General features: G+C 35.2%; 1 protein-coding gene across 1 annotated transcript; it reads left to right on the forward strand.

The window, feature by feature from the left end:
• The first annotated feature begins 3,049 nt into the window (after window positions 1-3,049).
• LOC136032833 (uncharacterized) lies at window positions 3,050-17,850 on the forward strand. The gene is made up of 3 exons (XM_065713243.1): window positions 3,050-3,565; window positions 10,921-11,179; window positions 15,440-17,850. Exons 1-3 carry the CDS (start codon window positions 3,218-3,220, stop codon window positions 15,946-15,948), a joined length of 1,116 nt encoding a protein of 371 aa, XP_065569315.1. The 5' UTR covers window positions 3,050-3,217; the 3' UTR covers window positions 15,949-17,850.
• Window positions 17,851-18,718: the final 868 nt, after the last annotated feature.

Here is an 18,718-nt window from a genome sequence, read left to right on the forward strand (position 1 = left end):
AAAGCAGACATTTTATTGAGCCAATTTATCACACCTGGTGATAGAGGAAGAGTCATATTGATGTTAATGTCTCTCATTAAGATGGCTTCGTTCCCTTTTCTCTCCAGAAGATCGGGTATTTGGCCTAAGTTTTCCAAGAACAAAGAGACAGATCCTGCCAGTGGAGAGAATACTTTTCTAAGTGTTATTTTCTTCTGCGAAGATATAAGTATTTCCAAGAAGAGAAATTTATAAACTTCTTCGATATCTTGGGTTAAATCTTTATTGATACTGGCTGAGTATTCTTGCCGTGTGTAAATAGCCAAGCCTCCTCTATTCATTATAGATCTTTGCAAGAATCTTGTAAAATAACAAGGCATTTCTAAAATGGTATCGGTGTGTTTTGCTAGAAAAGTTTCACAAACCCCGACAACATCTGGCTGCAGCTGTTGGCAATAATTCGTTACGTCAGAAAACGAAAAGCATAAACTTTGACAGTTAAGCTGGAGAACATTGATCTGGGAGTCAAACCGTCCCTTACCCAGATTAGACACCTCTTTATATCGGCTTCTATGAGATTTACTTTTATCAAACATTAGGGAATATGATTAATTATTAATTTTAAGATCAAAAGCTTTTCTAGATTTTGTACTTTGAGTACTTTGAACAGTTGATTAGGAGGCGCCCCCCGGGAGGTTAGAACAGGAATTCACAAATTACAACATACTCGAGAGAGGCAATGGCTGTACTTTCGAAAGGAGGAGTAGATCACTTCGAAGTTTGCAAACCTGAACTTTCCTTACCACACTGAAAAAGAAAAAACGAATAAGGACACGCGAAAATGAAATATAACTCTTTGGATCAACAAAAAACAACTTCAAAAGAAAACGGCAAGTAAACAATAATACTCTCAGGGGGAGCAGTTATAGTATTTTTCAATTGATATGTTTCACTTATTTCTTTTACCACCATAATTTATCAACATTCTCTCCAAATTCTATGATAATCAGTACTATAGCTACCCCAGCAGCTGTCTAAATGCAAAACATTTAAGAACTGCTTTATGCTTCGGAATCAGATTCATTGGGATTGTCTGGCGCAGCGCGGGGAAGCTTGAGTGGATCGTAGCAGTCATCTTGCAGCTTCGTCTATTGCGACGTCTTTGAACTTTTAGTTTCTGACCAAAATTTGATTCCGTTTTTAATCGGATGTGATTTTGCCACTTTCTTACTCGCTATTTTTAACGTTCTTAGCTTGTAGCCAAGAGATATTAGTTCTTTCCGTCTTTTACCGCGATCACTAGGCAAGTCCACACACAAACTTAAACCAGTGTTTTTCAACTTAACACGCTCTTTCATTGTTTCCAACCAGCCAAAATTTTCAAGGCTAGCGGTACATTAACTCAGTCAATTGAGAACGAACAGGATTTAAATATAAGAAAAACAAAGTTCTTGTATAAGAAGGGTGGAACAATGAGGCTTCAATTTCATTTATATCTCCTCATATGGTCTCCTCCTACCTTGTTTAAGACGGCCTCGTTTTTGTTTCGCCGCGGATGGATGGTCAAAAGTTATGATCCTCGGTAATCTTTCATCTTTCATCCGTAAAACGTGGCCAAGCCAACTTAACCTTTTTTACTTTTAGCCCTTAAAAATGGATTAAACTCTATTTCCCACGCAACTTGGTGTCTATGTGGGATCACCAAAACAAGAACCTAAACCCATTTAAAGACAATGCTTCCGGAAATCAATAAACTCTATTTTCCACAGTGTTACTAAGCTTTTTACGTTAATTTTATCCCCATCTTTCAGCGCCGTATTTGACCACTGTTATTACAGTGACTTCCAATATCATAGTTTTAGTTCTAAAGCTTAAATTCCTATTCTTCCAAAATTCTCTATGCCTTGGCTATTTTATTCTTTAACTGAGTACTGGCCCAGTAATAGCCGCTCGTCTCAGAATTTGGAGGTACTCCTGTCGGCTGGAATTTAAATCAACAAGATGTACACTAGGTGATTTAATATAAATTGCTAGAACATAAATTTTCCTGTAGGCCTAAGCAGATTTTTATCTCCTGATTTAAGAGGGTTTCAAAAATTTTACGGATATAGCAGATCTTTTGAATGTTGAAGTCCCCTGGGAGTGTTTAAACCCTTTTAAAAAGTAGCACAAATTTTCCCAGTGTCATAGTTTTCGATGTGCAACTTTAAACTTGATGATTTTTATATACATATAATCATCACAAAAGGCATATTCTTTTGATCTATATATAAATTTTCGATTGCTGTTTGCCCTGGTCGCTCTTTGCATACAGCTCGTTACAAGGAACTGCTCAATTTTTAGAACTGGAAAAATTTATTTAATCGCATTTCCACTTGCCTTTCTTTTTGAATTCAGAGAATTCAGTTTCCTCTATGGATTCATTGATGACTAATCAATAAGCGAAATAAACACAGTTTTATTTTCGGGCTTCTGGAAGCCAGAAATAAATGGCAAATAAAGTTAGGATGAAATCAAGAATAAATTCCCTAGAAATTCGGGGAGGGTGGAAGCACGGCCACTGGCTAGCATTAACCAGATTTTTTAAACACGGAAACTTCTCCCATGTCACCTACCCCATGGTTGACCAAAGATCGATACTCTCTGTAAGACTTTCGTAGCTGCTCGCTGATTTATTCCAGACTGTCATGTAAGGGGTAGAAGAACTACACTTGGCTTGAACCCACACTCTACTGACCACTATCAGCCCATTTAACCACCGATGAGCTCGAATTTCTTAGCATTTTTTTTTCAAAAAGTAGGCTTTGTTTCTTTCCAAAACAGTGTCAATCCTTGACATTTCTATTCAGTGTCATGGAAATACGTATTTCTTCATTTCGGAGCGACCTTTTTTCAATAATTCTTTAAAGAAATTAACAAAAATGATAATTTTTAGGATGGTCGCTTACTAAAACAGATCGTACAAAGACCGTACTCAGATGTGCTAATGATTAAAACAGGTATTTGAATGCCGCTATATAATACTCGGTAAATAGGCCTGTGCTATAGAATAGTTGTCAGTCAAGGCCTATGGTGCTAACCTTATGTAAAAATGACAGTTTCCTGCTTAAATCTTTATTCGGGTTTCATTTTGAGTGGTCAGTGACTCACCTTCATTATAAATCATACTGTTAAACTGATAGCACATTAGGCAATTTACAATTTCATAGTGGTAGAATGCTACGAACTTCTTTAGAAAATGAAAGGTTTTAGTCAGTATCTGAATGTAAAGAGCTTATATGTTATAATTGTGTTTGGTGCTTTATTTATTTATTTGATAAGAATGCAAAGAGCCCAGGATGTCACGAAGTGCTTATCTTTTGAAGAAATGGTGGCAGAAAAAGTTACTATGGAGGATGAGTGCCTTGTGAACTACGTAAAGAATAGAAGACTTAGCTATCCCTCTAAGTTGCCCTATAATCTAACAACTCGGACTGACCACACCAATTTGCATGCAACTCCACTGAGTTCGTTTCAAAGTTTCTTGCTTGATAAAGACGCTCCCTGGATTGAAGCCCTCATTGCAGTAGAACTATTTGTGCCAAAGGTATTTACATTTAAATAAAAAAGTATATTTAAAGAAAACACAAATATTAGCCTCGGAACTCGGAACGATTTTTTGAAAGTTAGTAAGTGTAAAAGTCGTTGTTTTCTTTGCCAAGATCATTTTGTCCCACGGACTTCTGTTAAAAGTACATTGTATAATAAAAATTTTTCATGCAAGTTACGTGGTAATGTTAATTGTAGAACAACCAATGTAATTTACCAATGTTAATTTATAAAAGATTTTCTGGACACAAGACAACAGTTAATAATGAAAAAACTAATAACTATCTAGTTCAACATTGTAGTAATGGTAAATGTTCCATATCAGATATAACTGTCACAATTTTAGAAAATTTAGAATTAGAAAATTTAAATAAAGAAGAGAAGAATAATAGACTACGTAAACAGGAGGATTTCTGGATCCATACTCTTGGTACAGCTTATCCTTTTGGGCTAAATGATCGTGTAGCAAAATATGGTGACATGTCTCATGTTGTTGTTAAATGTATTGATGGTTTTATGGACCATCCTTCTTTTACTTGTCCTACTAAACGTAAAAAACGATCGAGAGGACATAGGAAAAATAATAGAAAAAATGAATTAGATGTACATATGCTTTCTATAGATCTATGCCAGCTACTTGAATCTAGGGGTATGATTTCTGTAATAAAGTGTCTAAATAATTTATCCCAGAGGAATTTAATCAAACTTTTCTGGATTGTTAAGAATAATACAGCTCTTGATTATAATTTTAAAGTAATATGTGATACAATTTGCATTCTAACTAAAACGAAATATATTTCAAAAAAGAAAAAGTTCGATAAGATTAGTAATAAGGATAACAGATTATATTTACCTATTAATTTTACTTGCAAGCAGATTGAAGATATTAATTTACCAGAAATTTTAAATCAGCGGCATGTAAAACAGGCCCTTCCTAGTAATTTAAATTATAATGATAGTCCAGTTTTAACTTATAAATTTTCAAAAACTATTGGGCAAATTATTTTTAATTATAATTTAATACTAAAAAAACTAGATAGCGATATAAATTGGGAACCGGTTTGTAATTGTAAGCAACTTGGCCCATTTGTAAATCCTACTTACAAACATGTTATAACAGGGGACTTGTCAATAATAAAGCAAGATGATCTTCAAATTATAATGAATAAAGGGGCTAATTTCCGTCTTTCTCATCATCTGAAACCATCGAGTGTTCTTGATGGCTTGGAAAATGATTTTGATTTATTTATTGATAAGTGGTGTAAGAAAGAGAATAAAAATAAAGAGAGTTTTCAAAGTTGGAAGAATTTAATTATTAGTAGAGTAAGAAATAAAATATATTCTAACTTAAAAAATAGTAACACTAAATCATTATTTTATAATGCGAAGATTAAACAAGCAATTGCTAATCTAAAGAATGAATTTGTAATTGTGCCAGTGGATAAAGCTAATAATAATTTTGCCATAATTTGTCAGAAGCTGTATTGTGATATCTTAAAAAGGGAGTTATGCACAACTAATGTTTATGAAAAGGCAAATATAGAGGATGAGAATTTAATTGAAAAGACTGAAGAAATACCTTTTAAAAATTTTAATATTAAAATAAATGACAATGATAAAAAGTTCCCTTTCCTATATTGGACTGTAAAATTTCATAAGAATCCCCCTAAACCACGGTTTATTGCTGGGGCAGCTAAATGTCCAACCCGCATTGCTGCTACTGACCTCTCTTTAATTTTAAAGGAAATTGTAAATAAACTTAAAACCTATTGTTCTGGTATTAAAAAATTTTCGAATTTCAATCCATATTGGAGTGTTAATAATTCACTGCAGGTGATAGATTCTTTAACAATGGTTTCAGCTAAAAGAATTGAGTCTTTCGATTTTGCGACAATGTATACTAATTTATCACTTAATTTAGTGTTTGATAATTTAAAAACTGTTATAAAGAAATCTTTCCTCTTATCTAGTAAAAGGTTCTTAAAAATAGACAGTTATAATAAAAAAGCCATATGGACAAACTGCTTTAATACTACAGTTAACTTGAGATGTTACAGCTTGGATATGATTTTTGAGTTATTGGAATTTGTTTTATGCAATACTTATATAAGATTTGGGGGTGATTTGTACAAGCAAATTATGGGAATTCCCATGGGGGGGAATGCCAGCCCATTTATAGCTGACTTGTTTTTAAGTCAACTAGAATATAAATATATGATGGATAAGAATAATCCAATTAATTTAAAACATGCTTTGTCAAATAATAAAAGATATTTAGATGATATTTTGGTCTTAAATTGTAAGGATTTCATTGATATTTCTAAAAATATATATCCATCAGAGCTTATTCTTGAGCCTAGTCATGGCGCTGGTCATGAAGATCATTTCTTAGATTTAAATATTAATATTTGTGATAATAATAAATTAAGTTTTAAAATGTATAATAAAACGGATGATTTTGATTTTGAAGTGATTAGTTTCCTATTCCCTGAAAGTAATATACACTCAAATATCACATATTCAGCGTTTTTCTCACAGTTACTTCGTTATGCAAGGATTTGTAGTAATTATATTGATTTTAAAAATAGATGTAAAATCTTAAGCCAAAAATTGATATCAAGAGGTTTTTCTACAAATAAATTAACTTGGCAATTTAAAAAATTTAGTTTTCATTATAACGAACTTTTAAATAAATATCAAAAGAATTATCTAGAAGTACTTAAAGAAATTTTTAACTGATTTCGGAGGTTCGAGAAATGTTGTCACAGCGCCATTTATTTTGAATTGTGTTTCTAATTGAGCGGATTTTTTTAAAAAATTTAGCCACATGGTAAAGATGAATTCTATAATTGTTTAGTTCATTCAGGTTTTTTGCAATGTGTTAATATTTGTGATTTGGTAAAATTTATAATATTTAGTTTACCTATTGTTGCTAAAGGGAGGGATATATTAATAAGATAAGCTTGTTTTGGTTTTACTTGGTTGTTTTACATTTGCTGTTTTTTTTTCATAGGCATGTATTTTGGGGGTGATACCTGACGCGGGGATGCCATGGATATTCTGTGGTAGCCACAACACTATGCTGGGTAGAGAATTTAGAGTGGCGAAACCCTATATAGGCCAGTGTATTCTCCTGATGAGCCCTTATGTTGGGTGTTGCCTCTGAATTATTTGTCTATATTATTTTTTCTATTGTTCGGTAAATGACGACTTATACTTATTGACGACATGACTGCCTGTCCATGGATTATTCTTTATGGTTGATTGTGTGTGGCTATGCTGTTTGACCTATGTGATTGTATGGATGAGTAGGGTTAAGGCCTCATTCAAGTGCTGGTCTATATTAATCACTAATTTAGGAAAACAGTCTTCCTTTTCTCCTTCTGTCTCTTTTTTTTTTTTTTTTTTTTTTTTTTTGTGTGTGTGTTTGTGCTGTAGCATTGGTGATTTCTCTTTTCATGATATATATATATATATATATATATATATATATATATATATATATATATATATATATATATATATATATATATATATACGTATTATGTGTGTGTGTGCGTTTGAGCATGTGTTTATCTGGTTATTTAGATGCTCGTTTATTAACTGAGCAATTAGGGACATACTTGTATTGAGGAAAATGCCTTCGGCCCGTCTCCCTGAATTCCATGATTGTTAAGATTTCTTTTGTGTTTTTGTATTTTTCGATAAAGTTCGCCTACTTGTTTTAGCTTTATCTTACCCGAAAAATTTTTCAATTCTGTGATTATTCATATAGCTAAGAAATGTACTTATATTTACAACCAGAATTTCATCCTGACTCCAAACACAACATTCGGTTCCGTTAAAAACTTACTTCCTCCTCCCCATTCCGTACTCTTCAAATCTCATGTTAAATTGAAGGTCGCTGGAGGAGTTCTTAAATTTTAGGTGTTTTGTTTATTATTTGCAGATGACATGGTATTGCTTGCGAAATCAGCTCCTTATTTACAAAAAAAATGGAGATTTTAGACCAGTGCTTTCCAAACTGGGAGGTGCGCCTCCCCGGGGAGGCAGAAACTAGTCTTTGGTGAGGCTCTAGTATTAATCATGATTGACAAAAATCAAATGAAATTGAAACTACACAGTTATGCAAAATATCTTAACCCTTTCGGGACTGCGACATTTACTGGCCAAGGTTGGTTCAACAAAAGCCAGGTTTGTAATCTCAAGGTAGAATTATTAAGATTTTATAGATTCTTCCAGACACTCCATTCATGGTTGAACAAATAGACGATTTAGACGAGACAATACAATATTTGTAATCAATTATTTTCTCAGATACGCACTTCAGAACTTGCCTTACAAGTAGAAGAAGGAACTAATGTAGCTATAATCGCATATTTTATTATATATCTCCGATATATTGAAACTATATAAAAAACAGTTCATTATAAGTTAGATCCGTGGTTCCCAACGCGGGGCACATGTCTTACCGATGGGGTCTGATAATATTTTGGTGGGTCTTGGGCACAACATGCAACATTCGTCTGACTTTACTGTGGCCTTTTTGAAAAAAAAAAAAACAAAAACATTTTTCATCTGAATGGCGTCACATTCAAATGTATTTGGTGTTGCAAAGACGTTATACATTGTAAAAAAGGAGTGTAGGCGTACCTGAACAAATGTAACTAAGCTTCCGTGCAACTCAATCCTTTTTAACTGAACCCTCGGGCAACTGAACCCCCGTTTAACTAGAACCATGTACAAATGAGCTGTATTTAACTGAACCCTCGCGCAACTAAACACCTCTGCAGCTCAACCCTATTTGACCTAAGCATCGTACAACTGAACCCCGTTTAACTGAACCCATTTGCAATTCAGCCGCATTTAATTGAACCATCGTGCAAATAAAGCCCTATGCAGCTCAACCCTAATTGACTTAACCCTCGTGCAACTGAATCTCTGTTTGACTGGGCCCTGGCAACTCGGTCAATGTGCGCCTCAGCCCCATTTAACCTAACCCCCGTTTAAATGGGCCCCAGGGAACTGAGCCCATATGCAATTCAGGCCCATTTAACTGAAGCCTCGGTTAACTGAGCCCCCGTACAACTCAACCCTATTTATCTAAGCCCTCGTTCTACTGCACCCCTGTTTAAATTAAGCCTCTGGTGAATTAACTAATATTCAACTCACCCATATTTAAATCACGCCTTGTTTTACAGAACTCAACCCAAGGCCCTAAAAATAAGTTTTGTGTGTATCTTTTCATGCATGGCAAAGTTGATAATTACTCCATTCAAGTAGGACTTTAACCAGTTTCCATTTAAATCACCAGATGTTGATTTCTTTCCCCAAATTTGGTCAAATATTATAAATATTGTTTTGCATGTGTATGGAGAGGAGGGAGCGGTGTTAAATTTGGGCCCCAGCTCTAAGAATAGAAATAGCCTTTAGTCTGGTCAGATTTCAATTTAATAGGGTGTAGTCTCTACTATTACTACTACTACTACTACTAATAATAATAATAACTCACAGTAGCCCCCAGCCGTCTGAGACCAACACAGCTACGCACGCTCCTCCTCCAACCTAATCTATTCAAGGCCTCCCTCTTTACACCTTCCCAGGAAGTTCCCATTTCCTTTAAATCTTTATTTATGACATCCTCCCATCCCCCGGGGACGACCTGCTTTCCGTGTAACCCCAGTTGATTGGCCAAAAAGTACAATCTTCTGGTGAATGGGTAAAGTTATGAATTTTACCCATTTATTACATATAGTATTGGTTATTGGGAAGTATACTAACGTTTTCAGGGGGATTTTTTCTGGTGATAGGGGGATCGGGGGAGGGTTATACACGAGAGGATCTTCCTACGGAGGAATTTATCAAGGGGAAGAAAATTTCCATGATTGGGGTGCTGGATTTTCCAGTGCTATTTAAAAAAACAATGAGAAATTAAATAAATAAGAAAACAAGTTTTTCAACTGAAAGTAAGGAGCAACATTAAAACTCAAAACGAACAGAAATTATTATTTATGTGAAGGGGATTGTCCCTCCTTAATACCTCGCTCTTTACGCTAATTTAAAAAAATGAAAATAGTCTGGATTTTAAGATTTACAGAACACCTACTAACAATAATAGATTGTTTTCGCTCTTCTCCGGTCATTCTCGCCAAGTAAAAATTGGTTTAATCATATCCTTAACTGACCGCATTTTAAGAATTTGTTCTCCAAAATTCATTGAGGAGGAATTATTGTTGTTAAAAGAAATTTTAATAAGAAACCAGTATCCGGGCTGGTTAATTGACCAGACTTTTTCGAAAAGAAGGAAAAAATGTCTAGAATTTTCTAACGGTATTGTGGAAACAACAGAAAAGGAAGATGTTTTTTGTTCTTTACCATATGTTCCAGGGCTGAGTGAAAAACTTAATAGAATTTTACAAATATCTTTAATTTTTCTCGACTTAGCCTTTAAACTTTTTTATATAGACAACAAAACAATCAATATGAGATGTTGGTATGCCTACGGTTAGAGCATGGATAAAAGAAATTGCATTTCAGTATGTCAGATAAACCTCAAACAACATATCAGATTTCAACATCAGATTTCATTTTCACTGTCCTTGGAGCTTTCAGGTTTAAAAGAATCGGTTCCGCCGTAAATATATTGCGTCGTTGCATAATGCCATTGCACTTATATATGTACTGAACATATCACCTTTTGGAAAAATCTTCGTCCGCTTAGCGTGCAAAAGTAAGTTTCATTTTTTGGATTTGCGTAGTTCCTTCTGAGGTTTCCACCATGGACGAAGAACTCTTATATTATGCATAATTATGTTGTATCCGATCCAACAGTCACCGTGATCCAACAGCGTGTGAATCGTGCCACCAAGAATTTCCTGAAAAACGCTAAGGGAAGAACGGATCCGTGGCTAGTCGTCCTTTGCCAGTAGTTTTGGTGATGTATACAATGTGTAAATGCGTTTGGTGATGTTCCGTAGTGTGATTTTTCATTTTCCCCCCTTTTTTATGCTGGGTTCTGATTCCATGTGATTATCGGGCAATATTATTGCTTATTTACTTAAAAATTACCTGGTCCTAAAGGTGCCAATAATAAAATGTAACAAAATACTTGCATTTCATAGAAACGTCATGCACTTCGCCTAGTTTCACGTCATTTTCAAGTCAATATATTGAGGCCATGAAAAGAAGGAAAACTATTTTCAGACAATTACAGCATGTCGTTTAAAACAAATTAAATATTTATTATAATAGAATTTAATTTGTATGTTAGTTTTTTATTTACATAATTCCCTTCCTATGCAGAAGTTTTCACCCTTTTAAAGATCAGTATATGACAGTATTCCATATTTCTAGAGAGGACGGAGGCATTTCTTGGAATGTGGTGCGCTAGATGGTGTAACATACTCCACAACACTACACCTAGAAAGGTTTTTGAATTGGACAGGCATACTTATGGAAGTAGATGATCGCTTTTACTCTGATTTAGAGCATGTCCATCGGAGGGCCTATGGAGTTCACGCTTGTGCAAGTCGTGACTCCCATCCTTCACTGACACTTTTTAACCCATCACCGATTTATACTCAGTCAATACGCAACGGACGAAATTTTACAAGTAAGTTGAAGCGTTTATTCAAACTCTAAATGATTGTACTTGAGTAAGCAAATTGTTCATGGAAAGGGGCTGTAAGGTAATGTATTTGTTAACCACATTGTACTTATCTAGGGCTGTGTTTTTATCTGCGTGTGTATGTATATATATGTGTGTGTGTGTGTGTATATATATAACCATATATATGGTTTCCTTGTGTTTCAAGAGTCGTTCTTAAAGAACAAGGACACAAATTCAAACTTTAGCATAAAGATCACGGCATTAAGAAGGGGTCAACCAAAGGCTGGTAAGATTTTTCTGTTTGCTTTAATTATTAATGTTACTCCTTTCTTTTAGTTGAAGAACTTATTTTTTTATTTTATTTCTGGTCATTTTTTGAATAAACCCGGGAAATCCACCCCCCCAAGGAAATGTTCTCTAGACTGTCCTCTAGTTGAAAATTTACCCCCGACCAACAATTAACACCTCAAACTGTAAAATTGAGTCAGTAGAGAGAAATAAGACAAATACAAATAATTTGATATAGTAAATTCCACCAGTGTCAAATTTCCCCTGGAAAATACCCCCCCCCCTAGAAACTCCCCCCACGGAAAATTATCTCCTCGGAAAATCCCTAAGAATAAAATCAATCCTACCCCCCCCCCCCGAACCGACAAATGTGTGTATACTTCCCAGTAACAAACACTATAGCCTATGTAAACAATGGGAAAATTTCATAACTGACAGAATGGCTGTCTCGAAATTTCGATCAGACAACATTGGGGGGAAACGGGCATGGGAAGGGGGCTAGCTGCCCAACACTCTTTTTGGTCCTTAAAAAGGGGACTAGAGCTTTAAAATTCCGTTTGAATGAGTCCTCTTTTGATATCCCAGGACCATTGAATCGATACGATCACCCCTGGAAAAAAACAAAAACAACAACAAATGAACACGCACCCGTGATCTTTCTTCTGGTAAAAGATATAAAATTTCTCAATTTTGCAGATGGGAGCTTAGAACCTTTACAATAGGGTTCTCTGATATGCTGAATCTGACTGTGTGGTTTCCGTTAAGATTCCTTGACTTCTACGGGGTGTTTCCCTCTTTTATAGAAATAAGGCAAATTTGCTCAGGCTCGTGGCCTTTGATGGGTAAAACTATACTAAATGAATTTTCAAGCAGTTCGTGGTAACGAGCTGTAGTAAGGAGTGACCCGGCTCAATAGTAAACGAAACTCTAAAAAACGGAATTTTAATACCAATAGTTATATCAAAAGAATCAAATTTTTATGCTGATTTAAAATATATCAGTCTTACCCATCAAGAGTTACAAGTCTGAGAACATTTGCCTTAAATTGGAAAATAGGGAAAAACATCCCCTAAAAGTCATAGAATCTTAGCGAAAATTACACCATTGCATTCACCGTATCAGAGAAGCCCACTGTAGGATCCTACTACTTTTTAGTAGAGCCCTACTTAGTTTCTTTTTTCTTTTTCCCAGGGTACGAAAGGGCTCATTCTAACGGAAATTAAAAGTTCTAGTGCCGTTTTTAAGTTACCAAAAAATTGGAAGGCACCTAGGCCCCCTCCCACGCTCTTTTTTTCCGTAGTCAATGGATCAAATTTTTGAGATAGCCATTTTGTTCAGCATAGTCGAAAAACCTAATAACTATGTCTTTGAGGACGATTTACTCCCTCACAGTCCCCGGGGGAGGGACTGCAAATTAAAAATTTTGATCAATGTTTACATATAATAATGGTTATTGGGAAGCGTACAGACGTTTTCAGGGGAATTTTTATGGTTAAGGGGGAGGGGGGTTGAGGGGATGGGGTTACTTGGGAGGATCTTTCCATAGAGGTCATTTGTCATGAGGGAATAGAATTTCCATAAAGGGGGCGCAGGATTTTCTACCATTATTTAAAACCTAAACGATGAAAAAATAAATAAGAAAAAGTTTTTCAACTGAAGGTAAGGAGCAGCATTAAAACTTAAAACGAACAGAAATTATTACGCATATGAGGGGTTTATCTCCTCCTAAATACCCCACTCTTTGCGCTAAAGTATTTTTGTGATTTCAACTATTCATTCTAGGGGATTTGTGATTCAGGGGTCATTCTTAAAGAATTGGGAGAAAATTCAAGTTTTAGTTTAAAGAGCGAGGCATTAACAAGGGGGCAAACCTCCTCATATCTATATATATAAAAATAAGTTGTCTGTCTGTGTGTCTGTCTGTCTGTCAGGTGACGTCATGTTTCTGTGTCGATTGACGTCATGAAGTTAGTTGTCGTCATTTTTGCTATGACGGTGACGTCATTAATGGTATTTAAGACATGCGTTCACGGAAAAATGTTTAATTGTAAAATGACTGAAGAACCTACAATGGCAACAGCCGAAGAAGCTGCTCAAAGAGTCTATACCAAAAAACTTGCTACTGATAGAGAAAGCAAGAAAAGAAAGCGTGCCGAGGAATCACAAGAACATCAAGAAAACAGGCTTGCAGCTGATAGAGAAAGTAAGAAAAGAAAGCGTGCCGAGGAATTACAAGAACAGCAAGAAAACAGGCTTGCTGCTAAAGAACGCAAAACCTCGCAGTTAGATGAAAATCCACCTGGAAAGCGAGAGTCAAAACATCAAAACTGAAAATGATAGCGATGATGATTGGGTTTGGGATTTTGACTTGGATAAGGTCATCAATGCCTACCAGATTTAAGTTAAAAAACAAAGGTTCGGCGATGTGTACTTCATAGTGACGCTGAAAAATAAAGAAGAAAAAAAACTGAAAAAATGTAAAAAACTAAAAAAAACTAAAAAGAAAAGACACTCAAAGATAAATTACAGACCGGGACACAAATGACGACCGACACAGAGGGAATATAAATGACGACCGGGAACTTCAAAGAAAAATTACAGACTGGGACACCCGGACACAAATCACGACCGGGAATATAAATGACGACCGGGACGCAGGGACACAACTACAACGGGGACGCCGGGGGCACAGGCGGGATATATAATTGACGACTGAGACACAGGGATTGTTTGAATAGAAATTACAGACCGAGACACCGGGACACAAATGACGACCGGGACACTGGGACACAGGGAATATAAATGACGACCGGGACACTAAAAGAGAAAATACAAACTGGGACACCAGGACACAAATGACGAGCGGGACACAGGGAATATAAATGCTATTTATATGCACAGACAATGGGACAGCGAAGAATGTTGTATATTCGCATGTTTTACGTAGTTAAAAATATATATTTATATCTATCTCTATTCACAGGTGGGACACAGGGACACAGCTACAATGGCGCGTAACTAATATAGCGCGTAACGACTTACGCGCGCGGGGCCCTTGTTTCTCAAAATCATCCGATCAAAATTAAGAGAAAGCCATTTAGCAAAAAAAAATACAAATTTTGTTTTAATTATTCATGTACGGTAAGCCAAAATCAAAACATGCATTAATTCAAAAACATTCAGAAATTAAATAAAAACAAGTTTTTTCAACTGAAAGTAAGGAGCGACACTAAAACTTAAAACGAACAGAAATTATTCCGTATATGAAAGGAGTTGTCCTCTCCTTGACGCCTCGCTCTTTACACTAAAGTTTTTATTGTTTTAAAAGGTAGAGTTGTGAGAAAGAGTCAAACTTTAACCTAAAGAACGAGGCGTCGAGGAAGGGACAACCCCTTTCATATATGGAATAATTTCTGTTCGTTTTAAGTTTAAACGCCACTTCTTACTTTCAGTTGAAAAAACTTGTTTTTAATTCAATATATATTTGGAATCACCATAATAAGCAAATGTTTTTGATGTATCTATTGATATCAGAATTCTATTTTTTAGAGTTTTGGTTACTATTAAGCCGCGTCGCTTCTTACTTACAGTTCGGTACCACGAACTGTTTAATATGAATAATACAACAGATTATAATGAATGTGTAAGTAATTAACATATCAGTAAATACATATCAAAAATATTAGTATTCATTCGCTTTTGAAGTGTCACATGCTTTTTATTTAAAAATCTTGATACTTTTCTTTTCGGCTGTTGGTCAACTTTGTCGACTTAATCAAAAAACCTTGACCCCTTTCAGTTGCTTCAAAGTTCTTAATGAGAGTTAGTGGGAAATCTTTGTCAATCCTAAAAATACTATTTCCGCGGTTTTTTGTTGTTGTGCGATAGACCTGCAGCTGAAAAAGCATGACAAATGCGCATTTTTTTTTCTTGGACGGTTAATGTTGACCCAAATTATAACTTTTTTTTTTACAGATGTTAACCCTGGAACTGGTTACGTCGTAAGTGAACAAAGAAGCGAAATAAATGGGAGTCATGTCGACTTCCTCGAAGCAGAATGCATACCCGTATACACAGCTCTTTTAGCAGCCAATATAACAACGATAGATTTATTTGTATTGGATATAGAGGGTGTTGAGCTGGATGTCCTGAAAACATTACCATTTGAAAAAGTCCATGTTGCCGTTTTTATGATAGAAATGGCTGGCAAGTCAGAAGAAGAAATAAAAATACATAATACCTTTTTCAAGTCCAAAGGATACACTTTTTATGATTCATTACATGGTGGAATGCATCCAGGGGACGATATATTTATCAAAAATGAATACTATAGGGGTGAGGAAGATATGGCAAAGTTGAAACTAGCAACACACAGAGACATTTTTAAAATAATCACAGGAAGTAAAGATGAAGAAGTAAATACATACGATTTGAAGTCGTTTATTATGGCATCGCATCAAGTGTTTGGCCATTTAATAATTTAACAAAGTTCTGTGATTCAACAGTTGTGTATCTTGAAATTGTAGCATATGAATATTATGCTTTGCGCTAAGAAATCTCACTAGCCCATAGTTCGAGTCAGATGGCTTAGTCTTACCAGAAAAAACTGCCACTTTCTCAGGGTCAAAGGCGTTTCCCTGTTAGGTCATGCATAGTTTTTTTCGTCTTAATGGTTCGTTTTATAAAAAAAAGATCCAACGAGTAAATATTTTGTTAAAGATTATTTCTACTGTTGTTACCGTTGTAACCGTTGTTGCAAATAACCGTTATTTCTACGTTATTTCTACGTTATTTCTAACATATTTTGCTTTAGTGTATTGTTGCTCATTTACTTAGTTCTAGGATATTGTTCATTTAACGTTTGTTTTTTGGTGTAAAATATGAATATGTTACCGTGAAAGACGAGTGAATGTCGACGTTCAAACGTGGAAGCCGGGAATAAGGATATTGAACAAATATTTTGGACATACACCAAGTGACTATGTGTTTGTTGACGAGTCAACTGTCATTCCGATTATTTCTACAAATAACCGTTGTTAGGTTTGATTACAAGCTTGAAATTTTAACCATGGGCAGCTATAGTTTTTTTTTTCAAATCCCACCTGTTACTGGGAAAAGGTGAAGGGAAGTTGGGAGGATATGTATTGTCCCAAGGGGTTAAAACACATTATGGTAAGTGAAAACATGTTTTCATTCAAGTAAATGCTTTAAATTCAAGTAAAAATGCTTTAGTTCAAGTAATTCAATTAGTGCTACCTCGAGGCAGTACAGTCCAAAATCTTTTATTTTCCACAACTGTGAAGATAATATATTTTTCTTTCCATTTCATTCATTTTTGTATTTTGAAGTTCTGATCACTACAATTTCCCACTCCCCTCCACCCAAAAAATTATGTTAGTGCCTGAACTGAACAATATACCAAAAATCACTGAAGTAGTGAAATTCTTTTATACAAAATTTAACAATAGCTAAAGAGAAATTTCAGGATGTTTTTTTTTTGCGAAAAGATACATTTTAATCAAACAGTTCGTGGTAACGAACTGTAGTAAGGAGCGACTCGGCTCAATAGTAAACGAAACTCGAAAACACGGAAATTTGATGCTAAAAGATACATCGAAAGAATCGAATTTTCATGCTGATTCTAAATATATAAGTTTCAACAAATTTAGTCTTTGTCATCAAAAGTTACGAGCCAGAGAAAATTTACCTTATTTTGGAAAATAGGCGGAAACACCCCCTAAAAGTCACAGAATCTTAACGAAAATCACACCATCAAATTCTGCATATCAGAGAACCCTACAGCAAAATTTTCAAGCTCCTTTTATTATTATTTAAGAATTAACGACGCTTCTTGACTACTATGGTCCCTGCGTCGGCCTTGCAGTGCATTCCTGCAGCGTGATTCGATCTCTGGGTCCCCTATTACCAAGCTAAGGTCAAATCCACTGTGCCACCACAGCACTTTTCAAGCTCCTATCTACAAAAATGTGGAATTTCGTATTTTTTGCCAGAAGACAAATCACGGGTGCGTGTTTATTTGTTTTTTTGTGTTTTGTATTTTTTTTTCTTTTCCCCAGGGGTCATCGTATCGACCAAGTGGTCCTAGAATGTCGTAAGAGGGCTCATTCTAACGAAAATGAAAAGTTCTAGTGCCCTTTTAAGTGACCAAAACAATTGGAGGGCACCTAGGCCCCCTCCTACGCTCATTTTTTCCCAAAGTCAACGGGTCAAAATTTTGAGATAGCCATTTTGTTCCGCATAGTCGAAAACCATAATCACTATGTCTTTAGGAATGACTTACTCCCCCATAATCCCTGGGGGAGGGGCTGCAAGTTACAAACTTTGACCAGTGTTTACATACAGTAATGGTTATTGGGAAGTATAAAAACTTCCCAGGGGGATGTTTTTTATCTGGGGTGGGGTTGAGGGGGAGTGGCTACGTGGGAGGATCTTTCCTTGGATTAATATCTCATGGGGGAAGAGAAATTCATTGAGAAGGGCGCAGGATTTTCTAGCATTACTATAAAAAAACAATAAAAAAATAAACATGAAAACGTTTTTTTCAATTGAAAGTAAGGAGTAGCATTGAAACTTAAAACGAACAGAGATTATTACGCATATGAGGGGTTCTAAAAATACTTTGGCATAAAGAGCGAGGTATTTAGGAGGATATAAATACCTCGCTCTTTATACTGAAGTATTCTTAGTAATTTCAACTATTTACTCTACAGCCTTTCCAGTTCAACGGTCATTCTTAAAGAATTGGGACAAAACTTACGATTTAGAGTAAAGAGCGAGGTATTAACGAGGGTAAAAACCCCCTCGCATACATAATAAAAATATAAGATTATAAAAGTGCGTTACGTAAGTTAATTCTTAAGTTACGTATATTTTTTACTAATAAAAACGTTCGTTAAAAATTGAAAGTTCTAGTTGCCTTTTTAAGTAACTGAAAAATTGGAGGGCAACTAGGCCTCCTTCCCCACCCCTTATTTCTAAAAATCGTCTGATCAAAACTAAGAGAAAGTCACTTAGCCAAAAAAAGAATTAATATACAAAATTCATTTTAATAATTTATGTGCGAATAGCCAAAATCAAACATGCATTAATTCAAAAACGTTCAGAAATTAAATAATATAAAATAGTTTGTTTTTTTTTATCTGAAAGTAAGGAGCGAAAACTTAAAGCGAACAGAAATTATCCTGTATATGAAATAGGTTGTCCCCTCCGCAATCCCTCGCTCTTTACGCGAAA

Source organism: Artemia franciscana, chromosome 11 (genome assembly GCF_032884065.1).
Source record: "Artemia franciscana chromosome 11, ASM3288406v1, whole genome shotgun sequence".
NCBI lineage: Eukaryota > Metazoa > Arthropoda > Branchiopoda > Anostraca > Artemiidae > Artemia > Artemia franciscana.

What these genes read in the sequence shown, in the direction of transcription:
- LOC136032833 (XM_065713243.1), top strand. Translation starts at nt 3,218, where the DNA reads ATGAAAGGTTTTAGTCAGTATCTGAATGTAAAGAGCTTATATGTTATA. An exon ending in TAGAACTATTTGTGCCAAAG is followed by an intron (nt 3,566 to 10,920) that starts GTATTTACATTT and finishes CCATATTTCTAG; the next exon opens with AGAGGACGGAGGCATTTCTT. An exon ending in CAACGGACGAAATTTTACAA is followed by an intron (nt 11,180 to 15,439) that starts GTAAGTTGAAGC and finishes TTTTTTTTACAG; the next exon opens with ATGTTAACCCTGGAACTGGT.